Genomic DNA, 22,976 nt, shown 5'->3' on the forward strand with positions numbered 1-22,976 from the left:
TTAGCAATATCGGAGTTCTAATTCTCAGACTCCGCAGAGCTACCCAGAACCTTATTTTTGTTTACACGACAGAACTAGAGTTATCGACATCGACATCCTCAAGACCCATGGTACGTGCACAAATCATTAACTGTCTTGCAGCCCCTTCAACTTGTATTTCTCTACCAGGCTCCCGTGCAGAAAAAGAAGGTCTGCTTTATCTTCCTCAATCAACCTTTGAAAGAAAAACTGAAGTGGTCGTTATTCCTTTTGAAAAGACTGGCGGTAAAACTCGTTCCGCCCTTAAGGACGTTGTCACTAGGGAATACACAATACACCTGCACAAAAGAGTGCATGGTCGTTCGTTCAAGAAGAGAGCTCCTTGGGCCGTAAAATCCGTTGTTCAGTTCGCTCAGAAAACCATGGGTACATCAGATGTCAGAATCGACCCGAAGCTGAACCAGGCACTTTGGGCTCGAGGTGTGAAGTCTGTTCCACACCGGCTAAGGATCAAGCTTGAGAGTGCGTCTCATTCTATTATAGATTGACAGTTCATATCTTACTGACGACTCAGGAAAACGGAATGACGATGAGGGTGCGAAGGAAAAACTTTACACGTATGCTTCACACTTAGAGGTATCTTCCTTCAAGGTGCGTACTCTCTTACATCCTGTACAACTGTGTTGACTTGGTACTGTTCAGGGGTTGCAAACTGTGGTCGCAGACGCCGAGTAATATTCCTGTTCCGCCTCTTCGCATGTCAGTCATATGCAAAATCTTGTCTCTTGCTGTTTCCTCTACATGTATATGAATATGACCACCACCCTGCAATCTACGAAAAGCGTGGTAGATGTTGATCTTACGGCGGACTCAGAGGTGTACTGTCAGTATAGAGTCGCATTCAAGCCTAGGCAACACACTCCGCGGTTGCACCCTTCCACAACCATGGGGTAGGGGCTGTCAAGGCTCCTCAACGATTCGAACCATTTCCCGCCGCTGAGGCCTCACGGCTTGGAATTATCAGATGTGGGGTGGCTTAATTTTGAACTGCATCTCAAAAGCTCCAGACTTGCCCACGATGTGCGGTGATTGGAGTCTGAATGACATTCATGTACGCAAGACGCCCGTTTACACAGTCGCTGCCTGCTCCTTATCTTTCTTTTCGTCCTCGCCCGGTGTTGCAAAAGGATCAACCTTCGTTTGAAAAAGACATCAACCAAAGGAACGACGGTTGAAGGAGTGGCAGTGACTCACACCGTCGTCTTCGTCTCGCTCTCTTCGCTTCAATTCACCCGTTCTTCTATCATGACCTTGCTGGACGAGGTCCGGATGGCGAGTGACTTTTCCCTTGATCTCCTCCTTGACTCCAGTCACTTTGTCGGTGAAAGTCTATTGAGGAGAGTTAGCAAGTATCAACCTGGAGTGGGAGTAAGCTTACAGGTCCCTGGCGATAGTTTGGACCATAACCGACTGCCCCAGCATGGAGTTGCGGGGGATAGGAGGTATCATCGGGGGTTGAGGCCGAGGGACTCTGGTCGTTGGACTCTGTGTTTACTTGTGTGTTCTCGCCGATGGCAGAGGGGTGGACAGGATCTTCTGAGGGTGACATTGCTAGTTGGTATTGACACTTGGATTAACCGCTTTTTATACGCGAGCTGTTAGTAGTGACATCATACCAGACTCCAACAGACTCCAACAGACTAATAATAAAACTATACTACACTATGGAGCTTAAAAAGAGAAACAGCAACGAAACCGGGTACACAACAGTCGACTGCTTTAATTAACATCAGAAAGGAACGTTAATGGTAGCTATGTTTGTTATAGATGCAGAAAGAGTCCATCTTCATTTCTATATTTCTTATTCTTCCTCTTCATCTTCGTCTTCCTCCTGAATAGGATGCTTGAATGCAGGGCCCGAACGTCCCGCCGGAAGCTGCCTTCTTCCTCCCCTTGTTTCTAGTTCATAAGGTTCTGTGGCTCCCTGCGAAATACGTTCAACCGGGCTGTGTCCGCTTTTCTTCGTTTCTGACCGCTTGCTTCCTCCACCACTTCCAGTTCGCCTGCTAACAGGTGGATTGATGATTGGTATAGACTCGAGCGGCTTCGACACCTTGCTATTCTTCGTCGATGAAGCTGACAGTGTCAGATTCAACTGCCCTAAGCCGCCTGCGTAAGGAATGTCATCATCCTCATCAACCCAATCACTCTCATCCCCCAAATTCAAGCTCTGCCTCCCCGAAAACACATCTCTGATCGAGCTTCCCTCCACAGGCGATACCGCCAACACCTCCACCGGTAGATGTGCTGTCCGTGTTTGCCATCCCGGTGGCTCCAATCCCCAGGACTTCTTCCAGCTCGATTTCCCAAGCGAGCTGTACCCAGTCAACGGACTTGAGAAAGGTGCTCCACGCTTGTGAGCAACAAACGTGCTTGTCGCATCTCTGTTGTGTTTTCTAGGTGTGCTCATTTCGTCCGAGGACCTTCTCGATTTATACGGAGATGCTGTCCGCTGGCCCTCATAGTCCGAATTCTCAATGAACGAAGTAGGTCTTGAGGATGCCGGTGAGTGATGTACCGAAGACGTAGTGGAGTTGGATCGACCGTGCTGTATCGCCTTCGGACCTTGCCTAACCACTCTTGTCGAAGAGCCTGAGCCCCCCCGCCTATGATACCTGATTGGTGACGCTGCCCGATTGAGTGATTGCGACCGCGAGAGAGATCCTGTAGAGCTCGCGGACGGGCTCTTCCGATGCCTAGGCTGCATGGACAAGCTCCTGATACTTGACGGCCTTGACGAGTATTCTCCTCTCTCAGAATTAGGCGTATAACTTCCCATCGACCTCCTAGGTACTTGCGGCGAGTCCGTAAGAACTACCATTTGCGCTGATGCGACTGAAGATCGTCGCGAATTAACACTACTAGATCTTCTCGACGAAATCGACGGTCGGTGCCGTCTTCTGCCGCCACGAATACCTCCAGAAGACCTTGAGCCACTCATTCGCCTATTTGGTGGAGCAACGTTCTCGGACCCATTCCCGGTCGTTCGGTTCACATTGTTGCCACTGACCCGGGATGCCTTTCCAAACGACAGGGAAGGTATGTGATTGCCCTCCTTTCTCTTTCCTTTCCGATCCTCCTGGAACCATAATCTAAAGGTAGACAACAGATTGGCGCGATTTCTACCCGAGTTAGAGCCGGTCGAACCCTTGCCACCATCGCCGGAACCTTCGGTGAGATTGGGCTGAGAAACAGAAGTGAAAATATCACCGCTGCTTTCAATAGCAGGTGAATTGGAGGGCGTAAGAGCTGTCCGCTTTACGTAGTGTGGTTGAGGCTGTGTTTGCGATTGTGTACTATGGCCGCCCAACGACTCGCTGGATTCAGCCAAGACCCACGGTGACCCCATGACGGGAGGTTGAGGGTCTATGAGGGGTGGAGGAGTCGAAGGCCCTCTAGACGCCCTCAAAGGAGGAGATTTGGTGAGTTTATGTCCACCAGAGGAAGAACTTCCATGAGAAGAACGTGGCGGGGGTGGTAAATCATCCCCACCGGCCTTGCGCTCTCGCTCGCGATCAATTTCTTTGGACCTCTCCCTTTCTTTCTCCTTTTCCTCCTTAACCGCCTCGCTCGATTTCTTCCTAACCAAACCTGCAGCTTCGAGCGCAGTTGTAGCTCGTTGCATGATGCTTACACTTCCTGACCTGTTCTTCCTGCCTTTGCCGCCGACGCCTGTTGCCGTAAATCCACTGCCGGTCGCAGTCGGGGTGCTGGGATGCGAACGGGCGGCGGATGAATCACTACTCAACACCGCTGCTGATGACGATGGTGTGAGCATGGGAGAGCCGGCTTGATTCGTTGGAGGCGTGGTTGCTCGAGGAGGGGGGAAAGTAGGCGTCGCAGGAACGACAGCTAATGACGGAGCGGCACTTCCATCCTTCTGGAAATTCAATGGTGCAGGAGTGGAAGAAAACGATTTTTCAGGAACAGGTGGGGGAGGTGGCAAAGTTGGAGTGATCGGGAGGTCCGCTTGAACGGCCGCATTCTGAGTATATTTCTTGTGATGTCGGTGTTTATGATGGTGAGGGTGCGTATCTTTCTCCTTCCCCTTTGTCTTACCATCATGTGATGTCTCGAGGATAGAAGGAGAAGGGGGAGACTTTTGAATGAACGCATCGGCCTTCCTTTCTCCCTTAGAAAGGACATCCTCCCCACTCAGCATCTTCTTCTCAGTCTTCCTCTTTAACATCCACCATACCGCACCAGAAGAATCACAAGCATTATTGAGAACTGAGTAAACGATCTGTCCCAAGTCGAAACCCAGTGCGTTCATGATATTCAATAACTCCCTCTCTAAAGGGGTCGAAAATATGATGGGGGAAGGGGTGTTGAGTAGAGACACAAAATCCATGTCCCTGTCACGTTGATTGGACGCCGGAAGATTAGAGTGAGCGATTTTGCTATTATGGGCATTACTATTGATAACGGGGGTGGTAGATTTGGTAAGGTCTCCTGGAAGAATTGGCGGAGAGTCATAATCGGGGTCGGGGTCTGACATAGTCGATGACACTGAGCGGCGTTTCGTACGTGCGGGAGTGCGGAGGGTGTGTACAGGCGGTGCTAGGCTTCGAGAGTCTGAAGAATTCGTGCGGCGGCGACGGAGCGATAAAGCGCTAGCATCGTCTTCTGTCTCTCCCGTCTCTTCCTCTTCGGCTATTTCTGAACGGATGATTTTGTTCAATTCGGTTGTCGGTAATTTATTGTCGAGGCCTCTGGGCTCTTTTCGAAGGGTCGTTTCGCTGGGGTTCGGGTGCATAGTGGGCGCAGCTTCCATGCCGGGTTTATCTGGGATTTCAAATGGATCATTGGAAGACATGGCGGGGGTAGTTGGGGCGGAAGAACCCAATCTACTGGATTCAAGGGAAGATAGCTCTGAGCTTGCCGCAGATGGATTAGAAACATTTGAAGGGGATGATCCACGGTCATGGGGTGATGTAGGTAGCGATGACTTGCGTGGGGGTCTATCGATGATGTTTGCTGCCTTCCGTGCGCTGAACCAAGGATGTGCTAGAATTTGGGAGATGGATAGTCTCCTCGACGGGCTTTTCACGAGGATCCCCTTGATTAGGTCACGCACATCTATATCTCATGTTAGAATGGACAAAAAGGGGATGTGCGTAGCCCTCGCACCATTTGAAAGCCAGACTGGGTCTTCGAATTCGCCTCCTATGACCTTCTCCCGCATGACCGCTTCGTCATCGTCGTCAAATGGCAACATCCCCGTCAACAGACAGTACAAGATAACACCCAATGACCAGACATCCACCTCTGAGACATTATGAGTATCAACAGATTACAGAACCTAATTCCATGCTCACCAGGACCCAGATATCGTTCACATTGCAACATTTCTGGAGCGGCGTACCCTGTAGTCCCGCAAAATGTTTCCATCAATGTGCCACGTTCATATTCTCTGGTGAATCCAAAATCTCCGAGTTTGACCCGACAACGTTCATCCAACAGGACATTCTCCAACTTGAGATCGCGATGGACGATTCCCTTCTCGTGAAGATAAGCAACAGCCAGACAAAGTTGCCCAAACAAGAAGCGAGTTTCGTCCTCGGTGAGACGGCCTTTTTCTGCAAGATAATCAAAAAGCTCTCCACCGGAACAAAGCTCGGTGACGATCCATATTGACTTTTCCGTAGCTATTACTTCATACATTTGAGTGATGTGAGGATGGTGCAGTTGACGATGATGGTGAATTTCACGAGTGAGGGATGCTGATAATTCTTTCGGAATTTGTTTGATAGCCACACGGGTTGAAGTGAGACGATGAGTGCCCATTCGCACTGTTCCGTATGCACCTAAGTTAAGGTGATATTTGGATCTACATCCAGAACTAAGGTACGACGCTTACCTTCTCCAATTACCCTACCAAGTGTATAATTACCGATGACTCTTAACTTGCTAGAAGAGAGTTCTTTGCCGAGTTCATTATAAGCGTTGGCGAGTTGAGCTTTCTGGTTCTGAGATATGGAGCTTGAGTGTTTGTGGGCGTTAGACATGGGGCATATAATCAAAGAAGTAGAATAGAAAAAAGGAAGGGACAGAGGCTGGGCCGCAAAAGGGATGAGAGTAGTAGACACAAGAATTAAGCAAGAAGAGACCGTCGTTGCCAGACTCCCGAAATCGGATACAATTAATCAAACACAAACCAGGTGGCGTGCGAATTTGACGCTTTACGGACCGTATACTTCAATACTCAGAGCAGTTCCTGCCAAACATATGGTCTTCTCATTACCGAAACGGCTATTTTCATGTTCTTCACTTCTGCGAAACCGAGCTATTATATATACCTCTAATGGGCCGGTAACTCAAGCTCTCAGTATCATCACGTATCAACCACTCCCACCACCACCACCGAACACGATCAACATCAAGTTCATTCTTGCGCCCATTAATCCTGCAGACCTCAATACTATTGAAGGAGTCTACCCCTCCAAGCCCTCGTTATCCTCAAACTTGTCTTCTTCTGGAAAAGGTAGTAAGGATGAGCCCGTGTTCGTTGCAGGTAATGAAGGTTTGGCCGAGGTGGTCGATGTTGGGGAGGGGGTCAGCGGATTAGAGAAAGGGACATGGGTGGTGATGGATAAACCGCAAGTGGGAACTTGGGCAACGTCTAGGAATGTTGGGGTGAAAGATGTCATTAGACTACCATTTGGAAAGCTCAACGGACTGAGCGAAGCTCATGGTGCAACAATGACGGTAATGCTCTTGCGATTGACTATGCCCTTAAGCTTTTCTTACTCTTTTAAATCTTTAGGTAAACCCCACAACCGCTTATAACATGCTAGACAGCTTTATACAACTTTCCGAGGGCGATTGGATCATCCAAAACGGTGCGAATAGCGCGGTTTGTCCTTTTAACGCCTTCTCGAAAACCCTTCGCTAATTCGCGAGTTCTAGGTTGGCAAACTTGTCATACAGATAGCAAAAATAAGAGGCCTCAAAACCATCAACTTCGTACGTTCACGGTCAGTATTTACCCTTCGTACCACGGCTATACTCAAGGAGGTGTTATAGTGACAATCTCTCTGAACTTGTGAAAGAGCTCGAAAAGCTGGGCGCCACCAAGGTCTTGACCTACGACGACTTGTACGATAAATCTATACGTGGAAAGGTCAAGGAATGGACGGGCGGAAAGGTACCTCCCCGACTTTCATCATTGCTCCTCTCTAACTCCGTATAGGACATCCGCCTTGCCCTCAATTGCGTAGGTGGAGAACCTGCCGCAGCCATAGCAAAGCTCTTAGGATCTAATGCACACCTCGTCTCGTATGGAGCGATGTCCAAAAAGCCATTGTCACTCCCGACGTCATTATTCATTTTTAAGAACTTGACATCTCACGGTTTCTGGCAAACGAGATGGAGCAAAGAAAATTCAAGGCATAAGAAAGCGGCCCTAATCGGAACACTGGCTGAGTGGATGACACAGGGGAAGGTGAGTGTTTCGTCTAACTCCAGAAATGGTCTATTTCTGAAGCGATTCTCAAATCACAGCTGAAGGCTCCAGATCACGAAAATTTGACCATCTTCAGGCATGATTCGGATGAGGAAGCTACGCAGAAAGTAAGAGAGACCTTGAGACGAGTTGCAGAGGGGAAGGTTGGCAAGAAGGTACTGTTTAAACTAGAGGATGTTAATGCCTAAATTACTGAGTCGCCATGACCATGTCCTTTCTTGAGCTTGCTGAGACTGGAAAAGTTCCAGTTTACCCGAATTCAGGTTATCTCATTCGATTTGTACAATGTTATTATTCTTAGGGTTCAAATCCTTCTATGGACTCCGTAGGATACCGAAAGCCCCGACGTACTGTTGAAGACGTGGATTTGAGCATGGTCGAGCCTGGTCATGTGAAGCGTGACAGTACGCGACTTCTCACTCTTCTTATACTCAACCTAGACCCTTATCCTGAGCTTCTCATGCTATGGCTCGAGGACGTGGTTCATTCGGATTATCGGCGGTTCGTGGAGGAAACACAAGGTTTCGCGGTGGATTTCGTGGACGCGGTGGTCGTGGACGAGGAGGATTCTCCAAAAGAAGTGATGGGCTCAGACGCGAAGAGGATGGGACACATCTCGCTGAAAGATTTGAGAGGGTCAAACTGAATGACGAAATTGACGAAAAACTTGGCTTTCCAGGCGTGCAAGAAGGCGTGGTACGAGAAGGGTGGTTGGTTAATATGCACCCGGTGAGTCTCAGCGAATTTGTCGCTGCCATGATTCTCAAATATCTTGCGACACGTTTCACAGACAACAATAAAAGACCCAGACTGGCCTGGGGGTAAATCAGCAGTAGAATACTATTTTATTCAAGATGACGGTTCCATGTTCAAGTCTGCCTTCGTGTATGAGCCGTACTTCCAGATCGCGTGCAAAGTATGCTTCCGGATCTTTCTCAATCCCTAAAACAACTGATTTATCTCTTGCAGCCAGGCATGGAGAACATCATTGAAGAGTGGCTGAATAAAAAGTATGAAAGTCTCATCGTCCGCATTTCTCGGGAAAGGAAGGAAGACCTCAAACTACCTAACCATCTCATGGGCCATCGCCGTCTCTATCTTCAACTATGCTTCCGGAATATCACCGATCTGCTCACGGTGCGTCGCGATATAATGCCTCTCGCACTTGCGAACAGTGCCAAGCGGAATGCAGTGGACGCCTATGCAGAAGTAGTGAACGCAACGAGCGGTGCGGCGAGTATGGATATATCTATTGACGATGAATCATTATGGTCGGGAATGAGGACGGCAGTTTCAGCTCATACAGTAGCCTCACGCGAGGACCCTCGCGAAGGAATCGTCGACATCCGGGAGTACGATGTCCCGTATTATCTACGAGTCGCTATCGACAACGACATTCGGGTGGGGCTCTGGTATGCAGTGACTTTCACTGCTGGGCAACCAACGTTCAGGCACCTTCCAGATCGTGTTAAGCGTGCTGACCCCGTTGTGATGGCGTTCGACATTGAAACCACCAAGGCTCCTCTCAAATTTCCTGATCAATCCATTGACCAGGTTATGATGATCTCGTACATGGTTGACGGACAAGGCTACCTCGTTACCAATCGGGAGATAGTTAGCGAGGATATAGAGGACTTCGAATATACACCAAAGGAGGGTTACGAAGGCCCATTTATGATCTTCAATGAACCTGATGAGGTTTGTTCGTTCCTAACCTTCTTTTCTGCACATTCCTGAACGAATCTCTCCAAGGCCGCAACCATAAAACGATTCTTCACCCATATCCAAGAGGTCAAACCGACCGTTATTGCGACGTTCAACGGAGATTTCTTTGATTTCCCTTTCCTGGACGCACGCGCGAAGGTCAATGGGATCGATATGTTTTTTGAGACAGGATTCTCGATAGATTCTGAAGATGAATACAAATCCCGAACATGCGTTCATATGGACTGCTTCCGCTGGGTGAAGCGAGATTCGTATCTTCCTCAAGGGAGTCAAGGTTTGAAGGCGGTCACTACCGCGAAGCTAGGATATAACCCCATCGAACTTGATCCTGAGCTCATGACACCGTGAGTACAGGTTATATATATCATTGGCTTCCTCTTGATACTGACCCTTGTGAATTGTGCAGGTATGCGATGGAGCAACCTCAAGTTCTTGCACAGTATTCCGTTTCCGATGCTGTTGCTACGTACTATCTCTACATGAAATATGTCCACCCGTTCATATTTTCCCTCTGCAACATCATCCCTCTCAATCCCGATGAGGTTCTCCGGAAGGGAAGTGGAACGCTTTGCGAGACGTTGTTAATGGTGAGACTTCCTTGCCTTATTATGATAGGTTTGAATGGACGTAGAGTCTCCAGGTGGAAGCCTACAAAGGTCATATCATCATGCCCAATAAGCATGAGGAAGAGCATGGCAATTTCTATGATGGCCATCTCTTGGCCTCGGAAACCTACGTGGGAGGACATGTTGAGGCCCTGGAAGCTGGTGTCTTCAGGAGTGATATTCCTACGGACTTCAAGATAACTCCATCAGCGGTTGAGAAGGTGAGAATTCCGGTCTTTATATTTGTATCTCGAACTAACTATTTGCAAAAAGTTGATCGGTGACTTGGATGCCGCATTAACCTTCTGTATCGTCGAAGAGTCCAAAGCGTCTTTGGACGATGTCACCAACTACGACCAAGTCAAGTCGGATATCCGGGCTGCTCTTGAGACACTACGCGACAACCCGAAACGAACCGACAACCCGCTTATTTATCATCTCGATGTCGCTGCTATGTATCCCAACATCATGTTATCGAATCGTCTGCAGCCTGACTCGATGGTCGACGAGTCTGTCTGTGCAGTCTGTGACTACAATCGCCCAGGTAAAACTTGCGATCGACGATTGGAATGGGCCTGGAGAGGAGAATTCTTCCCAGCTCATCGTGACGAGTATAATATGATTCGACACGCTTTGAATCAAGAGTCTTTCCCGCCGAAACGGCCTGGCGGTCCAGAACGACGATATACCGACCTCACACCTGCTGAACAGACGGCGTTGATGCACAAACGACTGGGTGACTATTCTCGGAAGGTTTACAAAAAGACGAAAGACACGAAAGTGGAGAGAAGGGAGTCGATTGTATGCCAACGGGAGAATCCCTTCTATGTCGATACTGTGCGCCGTTTTCGTGACCGCAGATACGAGTACAAGGGCCTACTCAAGACTTGGAAGAAAAACTTGGATAACGTGGTCAGCGAAGGTCGCTCAATAGCGGAAATTGACGAAGCCAAGAAGATGGTTGTCATCTACGACTCGCTTCAGCTTGCACACAAATGTATTCTCAACTCCTTTTATGGATACGTGATGCGAAAGGGCGCTCGCTGGCATTCGATGGAGATGGCAGGGATCACCTGTCTGACTGGTGCTACTATCATCCAGATGGCACGGGCACTCGTTGAGCAAATCGGCCGTCCCCTTGAGTTGGACACAGATGGCATATGGTGCATGCTCCCTGGAATATTTCCGGAGAACTACAAGTTCGAGCTTAGGAATGGCAAGGCTATTGGATTTTCCTACCCTTGCACAATGCTCAATCACCTCGTCCACGACCAGTTCACCAATCATCAATACCATGATCTTGATCCTGAAACACGCCTTTACGAAGTCCACAGTGAGAATTCAATTTTCTTCGAGCTCGATGGCCCATACAAAGCCATGATTCTGCCTTCATCAAAAGAGGAAGACAAACTGTTGAAGAAACGTTATGCCGTCTTCAATGATGACGGTTCTCTAGCCGAATTGAAAGGTTTTGAGGTGAAGCGTCGGGGCGAGCTGCAGCTCATCAAGATCTTTCAGTCGCAACTATTCGAGAAGTTCCTTCTCGGAACCACGACAGAGGAGTGTTATGCTGCTGTTGCAGAAGTGGCTGATCAGTGGCTCGATGTACTGTTTAGTAAAGCCATTGACCTTTCGGATGAGGAGCTTGTCGATCTCATCGCTGAAAATCGAAGCATGTCAAAAACATTGGCGGAATATGGAGGACAGAAATCGACATCGATAAGCACGGCTCGGCGTCTGGCTGAGTTTCTCGGAAACCAAATGGTCAAGGACAAAGGTCTCGCATGCAAATTCATTATTTCAGCGCGACCGATTGGTGCTCCTGTTACTGAGCGCGCAGTTCCTGTTGCGATATTTTCTGCTGAAGAGAGCATCAAGCGAAGCTATCTCCGGAAATGGCTGAAGGACAACAGTCTTGTTGACTTTGATCTCCGGTCTATCTTGGATTGGCAGTACTACATAGAGCGTCTTGGCTCAGTCATCCAAAAACTGATTACCATCCCCGCTGCGATGCAGAAGGTTGCGAACCCTGTACCTCGAATCCACCATCCCGACTGGTTACACAGGCGTGTTGCCAACGCCGTGGACAAATTCAAGCAAAACAAACTAACAGACTTTTTCAAACCCGCTGGCATGCTAGATGGCTCTGAAGACCATATCCATGATATCGAAGATGACACTGGTACTTCCCATTTGCCTAGAGTTCGACTCGCACCGCTTGAGCGAAAGTTTATTCGCCAATCAACGCCAGAACCAGAAGAGGATGAGGCCCTTACGAAACCTCCCCCGGATCCATACATCAATTACTCTGCATGGATCAAAGCCATGAGACCGCGATGGAGATTAAGGCAGCAGGGCGAACGCACGTCAGCGGTTGTACCTGCTATGTTTAACAATGTGAAAGTCCGCACCAATAAGAGGTGGGATATCGTCCAGCTTCGCCCTAGCAGCACTCCAGGTCGCTATATCCTATGGTTATCCGTGGATTCCGAATTGATACCTGTTCCCTTACGTATCCCAAGGGAGTTCTACATCCACATGCGTCAACCAAAGGAAAGCATGTTTCGACCGGAATTCTATTCCTTTGAGCAAGTTTCCCGCAGTCTGCCTCGGGAGCTACCTTGCTTAAACTTGTACAAAATTACGGTTCGCGAAGACATCTATCAAGAGATGCGAGAACATTTCATTGACCTCGCTAGCGATCCAAATGTTGACGGAGTGTTCGAATTACAGGTGCGCGTCGACTTCCCACTTTATCTGTCAGATCCTCATCGTTCTCCAGATACCACTGGTTGTTCGGGCGCTTATGAAACTCGGGCGCACTTGTGAAACTCGGGATATCACGATGTCTCTAAATCGGGCGCAGAACGTCGGTTTTGATTTACGACAACTTGATAGCCCAATGACATCCGCAACCCCACGCCAGTATCTCAGTGGTGGCAAGGGCGGGCACTACGTTTTCTTGTATCATGCGTTTTCGGCGGCCTCACCGCTCCACGTGTTTGCCCTTTTTTTCCCAACTGGGGCAGTCAAGCTTCACATCGTTGATCCCAACACTCGAAGGCAACCTATACCTCGCCTCTCGGAGACTTACATTGATTTGCGAAATCACCAACAGCAGAGTTACGGAAAAAGTCGAAGTATTAACTACCCCGAATCGCGAGAATTCAATACCACATATCACTCTACGGAAACGACAGCTTTGAAGGCTGTATCTCGAGAACTGGGTTTACACGAAAACAAATCCTGTACCGTTGTCCTTTCTTCTAGCAAAGACGACTCCTATTTCGATATCCATCTACCCAAGCTTGCCAATTTCCCTGTCCTCTCATTGTCGAAAGCAAAATCAGCCCATACCTTAGATGTTTTTCCGTGGCAGTCACACGTAGCACGAAAAATGCTTGCCCGCTATCTCTCGCTTGGGTCATGGCTGGATAGGTTGCATGCGCTAGCCGAATACTTCGATATCCCCATTGGACATATAGAAGGCGACCAACCTCTGTTGACATCTGATATCACATTTGCCCGCCGACTTGTCCAACAGGATATGGTATTATGGTGGTCCCCCAGCGATCGCCCCGATTTAGGTGGACTCGAGGATGACAGGCGTCACATGGAAGATCTCCCTAACACTGAATTTGTGGTACCCGGGGTGTATCCCAACGTCTGCCTTGAAATAACGATTCGAAATCTAGCCGTTAATTCCGTGATTCATTCAGTGGTAGTGAATGAGTTGGAAGGAAGTGGCGGAACTACGGCATTTGACTCCGTCTCAAAGACAATCAATGAGTATGCAGACGGAGGGGGACAACGTGATCTCACACTTGGAGAATCAAACGTTTCCTCGCATACATTCAGTATCCTGAAGAACATGGTCAAGACATGGCTTCTGGACCGGATTCAGAGTAATGAACAAAGTCCGGCCACCCTGTCGATTGATCACTTCTGGCGTTGGGTTAGTTCGAGTACCTCTAACATGTACGACACCAGCATCCACCGGTTTGTCCATGCCCTCATGCGCAAAACGTTTATTCAACTGCTTGCCGAGTTCAAACGCTTAGGATCTCAAGTCATTTATGGGGACTTGAGCAAGATATTGCTCGCTACGTCCAAACCGCCAGGCACTGCACATGCTTATGCGACCTACATCAACACCGCTGTCACCTCACACGAATTGTTCCAGCATGTGTATCTACGCACAGAGCGATTCTATGATTACTTGGTCTTTATGGACCAAGCGAATATGGGCGGAATTTTATGTGAGGATCCGCTTGCACTCGAGCCGCCTAATGAACTGTCTGTTGAAATGCATTGGAACATTTCCGAGTTCCTTCCTCCAGCAACCCAGAAATACTTCCATTCCGTGGTGCAATACTTCATCGTCGAACTTTTCCTCCTCCGTCAAAAAGCCAACGAGACTGTGAGGTTACCTCTACGAGCGCTTGGAAACGTGGGTCTCCCTGAAGCTACACAGCAGGATCTACATCAAAAGAGCGAAATGGACACTATAAGAGAGTTTATCTCGCGTAAGCTTACACGCAAGATGCTCAAGACTGTCGGAAACATTGTTGACCGCCATCGGGAAGCTACGATGATGAACGACTCGGAAGATTTACATGGCGAATTCGAGTTCCCTGTGCTTCCAGGTTCACACCTTCACTTAACAAGCCCTCCTTTGGAGTTTGTGAAGTTTACCTGCGCTGTTTTCCACTTGGCCACCGAGTATCAGGTTGAGGTTGGTCTCCTTAAGCGGAATGCTTTGGACTTCGTCGGAGTCCGAGAATTTGCAGACGCGGCCAAGTTCCGTAACCCATGTGAGCCACTGAAACTAGCCAATGTCCCCTGCAAGAATTGCGACGCTCTCAAGGACTTTGATTTTTGTCGTGATTCGGACCTTTTCCCTGTGAGCTCTCTGGATGGCCACAGGGCCAGATGGACTTGTTCGAGCTGCTCAGGAGAGTACGACCGCGTCGCTATCGAGATGACTTTGATAGGGATGGTGTATAATCTGGAGCGGACATTTGCACAACAGGACCTGCGATGTGCCAAATGTAAGCAAGTGAGGTCGGATAACGTGTCGAGATGGTGCCATTGCTCAGGAGCGTATCAGTTGACTTTGAGTAAGGCAGATGTTAAGAGAAGGCTTAAAACAATTGTCAATGTGGCTATCGTACATGGATTAGGGCGATTGAAGGTGTGCACTCTCTTTGCTAACCTACTTCCCGTTTCACTGATTGCTGCTACCATTGTTAGGATTGCGCCCAGGCCATGCTGGCAGACTGGTAACAACTCATTCGCATCAGATACCCTGTTTTACGTTAGCAACTACTATTTGGAGTTGAAGGAACTTGTAAATCGTATATCAAGAATTCAATAGCAACTTGCATAAAACAATCGGAGTAATCTACATTGTAACTCGCTATTGGCTCCACTTGAGTAGAATCTTGGACACTTTTCCTTCTATTACTTTTTTAAACAGATCCTTGATTTTCTTTGTAGCTGCCTCGTCTGATTCATCGTCTGCTATACGGACAATCTCGTGCATTGGTTCCTTGAGATTTGAATTATTGGAACCAGGCAGGTCGAGCATCATCTTGGCTAACTCTCCTACCAGTGCTTCGAGATCCGCTTTAGGATGAGTGCCGTTCCATCTGGCTTGTGAGAACCCGTGCGCTGTGAGGTTGTTGAACACGAGAAGAGATGTCGGAAGGAGAAGAGGTTGCTTCGACATGGCACCGTACGAGACGAGGTGAGCATTCGGACCCAGTAGCCTTGTCATAGAAGCTGTGGTTGGTCCGCTGACGCAGTTGAGAGCCAAGCGGATGTCCTAGAATACGCGGAGGAGTATAAACAACACAAACATTACTCGCGAACAAGCGGTGGGAGAAATACCTTCCCTCGGGTCCACTCTTGGACTCGATTGCGAAGAGATGTTTCTTGCAGATCATCATAGGTCAGAACTTTAGTTGCACCCAGTTTTTGGAGTCGCTGTGAAAGAGCTTCGAGGTCATCCCTGCAATTGCAAAATGTAAGTGAGTCGTGAAGGCACAATCGACGAAAAGCAAAGCAAAGATCAGCACCTTTGCCTCACAAAGTTGATGGTATTCAGTTTCCTGTATTTAGCGACTTGTATGACCATTTGGCCCACCTATATCACTACATCGTTCGAAAGCGAGTCGAACACAGAACGAGAGACAGACTGCACTGTTTGCCCCATTCTGAATGACCCAATGACCCTCTTGAAGATCGGCATATTCTTTCAGGATATTATATGCTGTCGGCGGATTTATCTACTACCAAACAAGAATGAAGTAAATGTTCTAAAGGCAGACGCACAACACACCGTTATCATAGCACCATTCACTTCGCTCAGTCCATCCTTCGCTGTCAAGGGTAGTTTGATGAGATCGGTAGCCAGAACGTTCCTCCTCTTGATCCACGTAGGAACTCGATGATCATACATGACCACCCAGTCACCTTCCATAAATCCAGAGACACCCTCTCCCACGGCAACCACCTTTGCTAAACCCTCTTTTCCACCCACAAATATGGGGCCGTGGCTAGAGAGAAGAGCCGGTTCTGACTTTGGGCTAACTGGATACGAGCCCTCTATGGTATTGAGGTCAACTGGGTTGATCGGAGCAAGCATAAATTCGATGGTCAAGGTATTTGGGGCTGGGAGAGATGGTGGGTCGCGAAACGTGAGGACTCGAAGAACATCGTGCGGAGATCCATGCTGCGAATAGATTATAGCTCGATTTAATGCCTCTGGGACAACGGTTGTATGAAAAAGGCGGCTTGAAGAAATTCTGCAGGTATTCGCCCACATTCTGACGATGCAGTTGAACCTTTAGATGAATTCCGGATAGTGCGGCCGCTGCATCACACAGCTGTCAGCAATCCGCTGCCACTTTCAGCTGTGTTCGTATTCAACTTTCGATTCCAAGGTTCCTTACTTCCAGAAATCTAGTACTTTGTAAAATGGCCTATGTAAATGTTGCAAGTGTATGTACCTTGTAACAAACGACCGTTGGGAAGTTCAACCCTCACGGACTCGCGAGAACTTATGAGAGACCCTATCTGGACGACGGCACTACGAGCCGCAGCGGCTGAAAGTGTTTTCGGATATCTAGGCGGAAACGATAACGTGAAAATAGAAAAAGGAGTCGCGTGAACTGCAGTACTCCGGATTCCTCAAATCATGTTATCGTTGAGAAGCGGCCATCGAGAACGGGCATTAACCAAACCAATGAAATATAGTCCTCACATCGACGGGAGCAAACCACAATGCATCGGAATCGAAACTCACGTCACTAGTCACACATTTTCACTTTCTCACCGCAACGTCCACCATGCAACCACGCACCAGGATCTAACCTGCAGGAACGCTCACAACCCTTGCCAACTGCATCTGATTCATGCTCACAGATATTTCCCTTTGGTTTTCGGCGGTGCAAACGCGTACTCGATGCCCGGGAACACGTAGCACTCAACGCCGCAATACCTTGGCAAATTCTGCAGCATGAGTCGTCTGCTTCTAGGTGCCCATGCGCCTGACGTTTGAAATTGACAATTTCTTCACAAACAAGATGTCGATCCGTTCGTTTATTGTCACCTACAACAAGTTATCGTTGAAGTTAGTTCGGGAGGGAGACCAGCCCCTGGATGAAACCTTAGCCCCTCTCTGAACCTGGCTCAGTTACAGCCTACGCGACAAAACACTACGCGAAATCGGGAAGCAGCCTGGAGCCCTGCGATGTGGATACGCGTTCGCGTCAACTGGCACCCTGGAATGAAGTCGAAACTACACATCGTGCAAGATTGCTCTGTAGGTGACTTGCAGATCTCAAAAAAAGATTTCTTTTTCTAAGCAACGAAAGCCAGATGCTACGACAGTGTTACATACGGCTGAAAACGTCACCACCGTCAGGAGACTTTCTCCCATTCGTTCATTACACGCTGTATAAAGTTGTGGGCTGAAAGTAAGTCTTGGTCGCAATTATTTTGTGTCCACCGCTTACTTTGTCTCTCGGTCCAGTCCTTTCACTTCTTTCCATGACTGGAACCATCAACGTCGATATTTCGACCGTCCATCTAGTTTTCCGCCGTGAAGATTGGGTTGGAAAAAATCTGAAATGGAATGATGAGATACCTCTTTGTGTTCGTGAGGCTCGAGACTGCGACCGCCGACCACCTCGAGGTTTTATGGAGGACCTTGTTCCTCCCCGGTCCTCGACAGTTTCGCAGATCCTTATTCGCGGAACTACCTATGCAGCCAGCTACCCCCTCTTTCAGGATTCGGAAACACGTTCAAGTTACCGTAATCTTCAACCCACCCTTCCCAAAATAATGGACGCTCCCGACTACCTCCTTCAACGGTTTCTCCTTGCATGTCAGCCGCATAGCATGCAGCTGACATCCTCATTCAACGACGCCTGGTTATCGGGGTGTCGCAGTATCTGTCTCTCAGGAGACCCAACATACCGTGTGCCTATTTGGTGCGAGACGGTGGTTCGAGAATTGACGGCATTTACAAAAGTGTATGGGCAATGGAACGACGCCATGGATTGGCTTTTCAACGTGCCGAACACTTTTGGCTCGGAATCCCTCATCGACGACTCACGCCTTGTCTCGACTTGGCTCCCTTCCAATTCTCGGTTGCTGGGTTTTAGCAAATCTATCCACCTGACCAGCCTTGACCTTACCCTTCTTCTCTCTGATGAATGGCTTAATGATGAGTTGATCAACGCCGGGTTCAGAATACATTTTGCATCAGCTGGGAGGCCATAATCGTTGTCGGATCGCCAACTGTCTTCACATACCTTCTCTTAGAAACATGAAGCTTAGAGATGCCAAATACTGTGTGCGAAATGCTTCTGTTCTGGATGCTCTGGTCGCAAACGAAGAGCTTGATAACCTTTATCTCCCCTTGCACATCAATGGAAATCATTGGACGCTGTTAGAGCTAAACCTGTCAGACCACACCATTAGCTATGCCGACTCCTTGACCCCCTCGACAGCTCGCCCACCCAATGACGTTGTCAAAATTCTTTGTTGGTGGCTAGATGGCTTGGGCATTCGGAAACCCCAACCTGCCGTGGTAGCACCTGCATTTTCCGTCGCTAGACAGCAGGATAGTTTCTCCTGCGGCGTTATAGTGTTGAGCACCTTGGCTCAAATTCTTCTTGGTCGTGCCGCCTGGGCCCCAGATTATGCCTCTGACCATCGCATGGAATGGTTTACATGCCTCGCAGAACACGGTCATCGGTTGCAGACCCTTGAGATGGATGAGGATGAAGAAGACATGGAGAACCCTGCAGGATGTGGAAGCTGGGTCTTGTGTAAGCGATAACTCTCTGAGTATAACAAGCTCTAGACAGTTGATTTGTGTCAAGCCTTTCCCAGATATTGCTGTTGATAAACAGTTTGTCAACGTCAACGGCAGTAATAACAATGTGGTGGACATGGACATTGATCAGATCGACTCGGTGTTGCTTTATCCACCGGAAACTGTATTTCAAGGTATACCTCCAAGTCCTTTCAACCCCCAAATGCCCCAGTCGTTTGATGGCCCGTCAACCACCTCCACCGTATTTCCCTCCAAAAAGCGGAAACGATATACAGTCAACAATGATTCTGACTGTTCAGATACCGAGGACTGGTATGAGAGGTTTTCTGATACTGAGAGTCCTCGTCCGCCTCGGAAGAAGGGATCTGCTACATCTGATTGTCGTGGATATGAGTATCAAAAGGTACTCTGTAGGCGTGCTGAACAGGATCCCGAGTTCAAAGCAAATCAGATACGTCTAACGGGTTTCCAAAGATCAAGGCAATTGATTCATTTGCCGAGTTCAATCCTAGGAAACTTTTGGAGGTTCGGTGCTCGACGTGCGGCACAACGGTGGTGATGAAGTCTCTTTATAGTGTGTCCTCCTTCGCATCCCACCGGCGCGGAAGGAAATGCACCGCCAAACGTTCAAATGGAGAACGTTCCTTGTCACTTTTCGAGGTGTGGTTCAAACGGGCGGAGAAGTCTACAAAACAAATTTCAGCTGATCATGTATCTGTCTCCATCCCTTGTCCCGGTCTTGACCGACAGCTCAATCCCCGAATTGATCGATACCTATACCGTTCTTCTGCGACGGGTGGTGGAGCAGCCTCTCGACAAACGCTTGCCTTTAGTCTGTTCCCAGAGCAGTTTCCACCTGGTGCCGAATTTCGATGGGAGATGCTAGCTCAGCGTCAACGGCGAGCAGTTCTTAGGCAAGAGGAAGTGCAGCATGTATGGAAGAATAGTCGTGCCGTTGGTGCTGTCTATGCAGTCAGATGTACGAACACGGTGTTGTGCGTTGCTGGTGCAGATCTGGAACCCTGTCAACCGTGTCAAGACCTTTTCCACAATCATTTATTCCAAACACAGCTCAATTCTCGCAGCCCCATATTCAAACGTGATGTTGACAACGCAGACAATCAGGATGACCATGCAGCAGCACGACTGTTTTCAGCGCAAGCCCTTGACTTTCAGATGGTACACTATCCAGACCATAAAGGATGTTCAATCTATCTATTTGTCTGCGGGGATATGATTGACGCCTGGCAAAATCGTAACATCACCCATCTTGAACGTGCCCAAATGGCTCTCCGAGCTCGCTTTTTCTTTATGGCATGGCGAACTCACATCGCCAGCCACCCCGATCACTCAACCAATGTCCACTTCATTTCTAGGCAGTCCTATAACATTTTCCTAACGCTCTGTGACTCATTATTGAAGCTTATTGTCGTGTATCGCCGATGGTACCCAACCTATCCACTGCTCCCATGGCTTCATTCAACAGAACCATGTGAGCACGTATTTGGTATTCTGCGGCAGCTGAAAAAAGATTTCACATATGTCGACCTTCTTTACCTCCAGCCCAAGCTTCACGTTCTTCTTCTCGGTGATTTTAGCAACCTCACAGCCGAGGAGAAAGCAAAGCAAACATCAGCTGGCTATCACCATACGTACTTCCGAGCCGATGACCTCGACCTCTTGAATCTTCTCGAGTATCCAGACGACACAGCATCATCAAAAGCATCTGAAGCCGCCTTTGAAGAGGCGAAAGTGCTTCTTAATGCAACTGGCATTGATGCTACAACAATGCTTGCAGACTACAAGCCGCCGCCACCACCCTTGTCCAAACCCAAGGTGAAGCCTTCACCTCGACCGGAAACCCTCCATACAATTATGGCAATGTTCCAGGCTGCAACCTTTTCTACGTCAAAGGAGGAGGAAAACATTGGTGCCTTTGAGATGGCACTAGCAGCAGAGAGTGTTGACAAGTCTCTTATCACGTACGTCGTAAATTTAGTAATTTTTTGTCCACTCTGGAACTAACCTCATTCGGCCTTTCCCAATAGTCAAGATCTCCCGGAGATGACTGATGCTGACTTCAAAATCATCTGCGAGTACATCAAAGAAAGTGAACATCCCCAGTTTGTTTCTAGCAGGTCCAGCGTAAGTTTTATGCTTTGTACTAAGTACTCGCTTCGAGTTTTTGTCAGAACTAACCTGTTTTAATTCTTAGCCGTCGTACAAACCCAATCCAGTTCCTTATGCAGAGAACAAGGTTCTCAACCGGGAGGCAATGGTTGAACACCGTATCCAACACCAAACCAGGGAGGCCGAAGAAGGCCTTCGTCAACTTGGACGAGAGTGGTTGGCACCACCTCAGGAGGAAACACTATCGGTTAACCTCCGGCGTCGCTTGAAACTACTCGCATCAGACAAACTCTCTCGTGCTACTGCGGGGATCGGAAGACAAGTTCGTCATACAGGAACCTTTACAACTGCGTCAGAGGCACCTGCAGCGCAATCTAATAAAGAGGTCTCTCGTGAGGTTGCTGCACAGGTAAGAAGTGATACATAACTCAAATCTTACTGTTTTGTTGACTGTGCATTGCTTTGCAGAAATTTCTTCAACACCGTCGAGAAATATTTGCTTGTGTTCTCAAGATTCACGAAGGCATTCAAGATGTGGATATCACTGAGATACAACCCCTTCGTAATGGCCATTTTATCCTGGCCTTGAAGAATCAGACACAGAAGGAGCAACCTCAACTTGTTCTGGGTGAAGGTATGTCATCACCGTTGATTCTGGTGCTGCACAACTTATTGAGCAGACTTTACTAGTCATCGCGATGTACTCAAAAGGGAACTACAAAGGTGCTCGCCATGAAGATGTGTCTGAAGTTAAAAATGTCGGGGTGCTATCTTACATTTACGTTCGCACATATACGCTCCTTGGCCACAATACGTTTACCACCATGTCCTGTCCTCAGCTGAACTCAGAAACATTCCTTCAGATCCCCAGGACGCATCTCCTCCTTTCACTGGCATCATTTTCGATCAACAAACAACCACTTGCAACTAGCGAATTCAGTATAATCATACTCGACTCTGCGGCGACTGCTCTGCACACTCAGCACTCTCGCTCAATCATTGGAATCGGTCAAGCCGTTCAACACCTTGTCCGTGCCGGACGCAGCAGAGGAAGCGGAGTAGCCTTAGCGTCAGCTACACGTTCTGTGCTAGTTGAAGCAGATGGGCAGGCTGGTGCCGAGGACTCGGACGCCTCGCAAGAGTAACATACCTTACGAGTTTGGCTCTGAAGACAGAGGGCGAGTCAGATTACTATTCTGGGTAGGGATATGCAACACGTCTGAGATCCATTTACACACACCACATACCGTCTTAAAAATTTGACCAGGACAGTGTATTAGTGCTCAAATTGTTGACCTGAATTTAGCTGAATTTTAGGAGACTTGTACGAAGTCTCGGAGAGTGTCCGAGGGTGGAACGAGAAGTGCAAAACTTTTTGTCACGTATCGTCACGTCCGGCAAGACATTCTGCACAGCCAAGCCTCGCCGTCGCCTACCGGTCGATTGGGACTTTTGGGACTCGTTTTGCTTATTTTACACTACCTTTCACTCCCCCGTCTCTACAAACTTGTATTTAGCCTTATCAGTGTTGTTTACATCTTGCTATGTCTTGATATTTCTACTCTACAACAAGAATTACACTGTTCCTGGCTTGTCACGCCATGATCACCACAGACACTTCACTGTATTTTAATTGTCTTATTGGATCCTGTGTATTCCGGTG

General features: G+C 48.3%; 9 protein-coding genes across 9 annotated transcripts; 6 read left to right on the plus strand and 3 right to left on the minus strand.

Annotated features, from left to right (window-relative positions):
* Nucleotides 1-26: 26 nt before the first annotated feature.
* E1B28_005984 (uncharacterized protein) lies at nucleotides 27-828 on the plus strand. Its single transcript, XM_043150590.1, has 5 exons — nucleotides 27-110; nucleotides 169-189; nucleotides 258-501; nucleotides 554-630; nucleotides 682-828. The coding sequence occupies exons 1-5, from the start codon at nucleotides 108-110 to the stop codon at nucleotides 712-714; spliced, it is 378 nt and encodes a 125-aa protein (XP_043011679.1). The 5' UTR covers nucleotides 27-107; the 3' UTR covers nucleotides 715-828.
* Nucleotides 829-1,107: 279 nt separating this feature from the next.
* E1B28_005985 (uncharacterized protein) lies at nucleotides 1,108-1,588 on the minus strand (the record flags this gene model as incomplete). Its single annotated transcript, XM_043150591.1, has 3 exons — nucleotides 1,108-1,173; nucleotides 1,234-1,368; nucleotides 1,418-1,588. 3 exons carry the CDS (start codon nucleotides 1,586-1,588, stop codon nucleotides 1,108-1,110), a joined length of 372 nt encoding a protein of 123 aa, XP_043011680.1.
* A 252-nt stretch (nucleotides 1,589-1,840) lies between these two features.
* On the minus strand, nucleotides 1,841-6,047 carry E1B28_005986 (uncharacterized protein; the record flags this gene model as incomplete). Its single annotated transcript, XM_043150592.1, has 4 exons — nucleotides 1,841-5,118; nucleotides 5,170-5,307; nucleotides 5,358-5,846; nucleotides 5,900-6,047. 4 exons carry the CDS (start codon nucleotides 6,045-6,047, stop codon nucleotides 1,841-1,843), a joined length of 4,053 nt encoding a protein of 1,350 aa, XP_043011681.1.
* A 171-nt stretch (nucleotides 6,048-6,218) lies between these two features.
* On the plus strand, nucleotides 6,219-7,786 carry E1B28_005987 (uncharacterized protein). The gene is made up of 6 exons (XM_043150593.1): nucleotides 6,219-6,747; nucleotides 6,806-6,895; nucleotides 6,949-7,016; nucleotides 7,066-7,186; nucleotides 7,232-7,483; nucleotides 7,543-7,786. The coding sequence occupies exons 1-6, from the start codon at nucleotides 6,268-6,270 to the stop codon at nucleotides 7,690-7,692; spliced, it is 1,161 nt and encodes a 386-aa protein (XP_043011682.1). The 5' UTR covers nucleotides 6,219-6,267; the 3' UTR covers nucleotides 7,693-7,786.
* Nucleotides 7,787-7,914: 128 nt separating this feature from the next.
* On the plus strand, nucleotides 7,915-15,208 carry E1B28_005988 (uncharacterized protein). Its single transcript, XM_043150594.1, has 9 exons — nucleotides 7,915-8,233; nucleotides 8,295-8,420; nucleotides 8,474-9,202; nucleotides 9,257-9,573; nucleotides 9,636-9,816; nucleotides 9,870-10,055; nucleotides 10,108-12,567; nucleotides 12,617-15,028; nucleotides 15,088-15,208. The coding sequence occupies exons 1-9, from the start codon at nucleotides 7,970-7,972 to the stop codon at nucleotides 15,118-15,120; spliced, it is 6,708 nt and encodes a 2,235-aa protein (XP_043011683.1). The 5' UTR covers nucleotides 7,915-7,969; the 3' UTR covers nucleotides 15,121-15,208.
* Nucleotides 15,209-15,253: 45 nt separating this feature from the next.
* E1B28_005989 (uncharacterized protein) lies at nucleotides 15,254-16,978 on the minus strand (the record flags this gene model as incomplete). Its single annotated transcript, XM_043150595.1, has 6 exons — nucleotides 16,848-16,978; nucleotides 16,178-16,789; nucleotides 16,035-16,124; nucleotides 15,915-15,982; nucleotides 15,727-15,847; nucleotides 15,254-15,661 (listed from the first exon to the last, which is right to left on the minus strand). The coding sequence occupies exons 2-6, from the start codon at nucleotides 16,661-16,663 to the stop codon at nucleotides 15,254-15,256; spliced, it is 1,173 nt and encodes a 390-aa protein (XP_043011684.1). The 5' UTR covers nucleotides 16,664-16,789; nucleotides 16,848-16,978.
* Nucleotides 16,979-17,889: 911 nt separating this feature from the next.
* E1B28_005990 (uncharacterized protein) lies at nucleotides 17,890-18,624 on the plus strand (the record flags this gene model as incomplete). The annotated part of the gene is made up of 1 exon (XM_043150596.1): nucleotides 17,890-18,624. The coding sequence occupies one exon, from the start codon at nucleotides 17,890-17,892 to the stop codon at nucleotides 18,622-18,624; it is 735 nt and encodes a 244-aa protein (XP_043011685.1).
* A 46-nt stretch (nucleotides 18,625-18,670) lies between these two features.
* On the plus strand, nucleotides 18,671-19,252 carry E1B28_005991 (uncharacterized protein; the record flags this gene model as incomplete). Its single annotated transcript, XM_043150597.1, has 2 exons — nucleotides 18,671-19,175; nucleotides 19,230-19,252. 2 exons carry the CDS (start codon nucleotides 18,671-18,673, stop codon nucleotides 19,250-19,252), a joined length of 528 nt encoding a protein of 175 aa, XP_043011686.1.
* A 489-nt stretch (nucleotides 19,253-19,741) lies between these two features.
* Nucleotides 19,742-22,458, plus strand: E1B28_005992 (uncharacterized protein; the record flags this gene model as incomplete). The annotated part of the gene is made up of 5 exons (XM_043150598.1): nucleotides 19,742-21,165; nucleotides 21,232-21,328; nucleotides 21,399-21,722; nucleotides 21,782-21,947; nucleotides 22,004-22,458. The coding sequence occupies 5 exons, from the start codon at nucleotides 19,742-19,744 to the stop codon at nucleotides 22,456-22,458; spliced, it is 2,466 nt and encodes an 821-aa protein (XP_043011687.1).
* Nucleotides 22,459-22,976: the final 518 nt, after the last annotated feature.

Source organism: Marasmius oreades, chromosome 3 (genome assembly GCF_018924745.1).
Source record: "Marasmius oreades isolate 03SP1 chromosome 3, whole genome shotgun sequence".
In the NCBI taxonomy this organism is placed as follows: Eukaryota; Fungi; Basidiomycota; class Agaricomycetes; order Agaricales; family Marasmiaceae; genus Marasmius; species Marasmius oreades.

Coding starts and splice junctions, on each gene's coding strand:
- E1B28_005984 (XM_043150590.1), top strand. Junction 190..257: donor CTCCCGTGCAGAAAAAGAAG/GTCTGCTTTATC, acceptor CCTTTTGAAAAG/ACTGGCGGTAAAACTCGTTC. Junction 502..553: donor GCTAAGGATCAAGCTTGAGA/GTGCGTCTCATT, acceptor CTGACGACTCAG/GAAAACGGAATGACGATGAG.
- E1B28_005987 (XM_043150593.1), top strand. CDS start 6,268: ATGGTCTTCTCATTACCGAAACGGCTATTTTCATGTTCTTCACTTCTG. Junction 6,896..6,948: donor AAAACGGTGCGAATAGCGCG/GTTTGTCCTTTT, acceptor CGCGAGTTCTAG/GTTGGCAAACTTGTCATACA. Junction 7,187..7,231: donor AGGAATGGACGGGCGGAAAG/GTACCTCCCCGA, acceptor AACTCCGTATAG/GACATCCGCCTTGCCCTCAA.
- E1B28_005988 (XM_043150594.1), top strand. CDS start 7,970: ATGGCTCGAGGACGTGGTTCATTCGGATTATCGGCGGTTCGTGGAGGA. Junction 9,574..9,635: donor GATCCTGAGCTCATGACACC/GTGAGTACAGGT, acceptor TGAATTGTGCAG/GTATGCGATGGAGCAACCTC. Junction 9,817..9,869: donor TTTGCGAGACGTTGTTAATG/GTGAGACTTCCT, acceptor TAGAGTCTCCAG/GTGGAAGCCTACAAAGGTCA.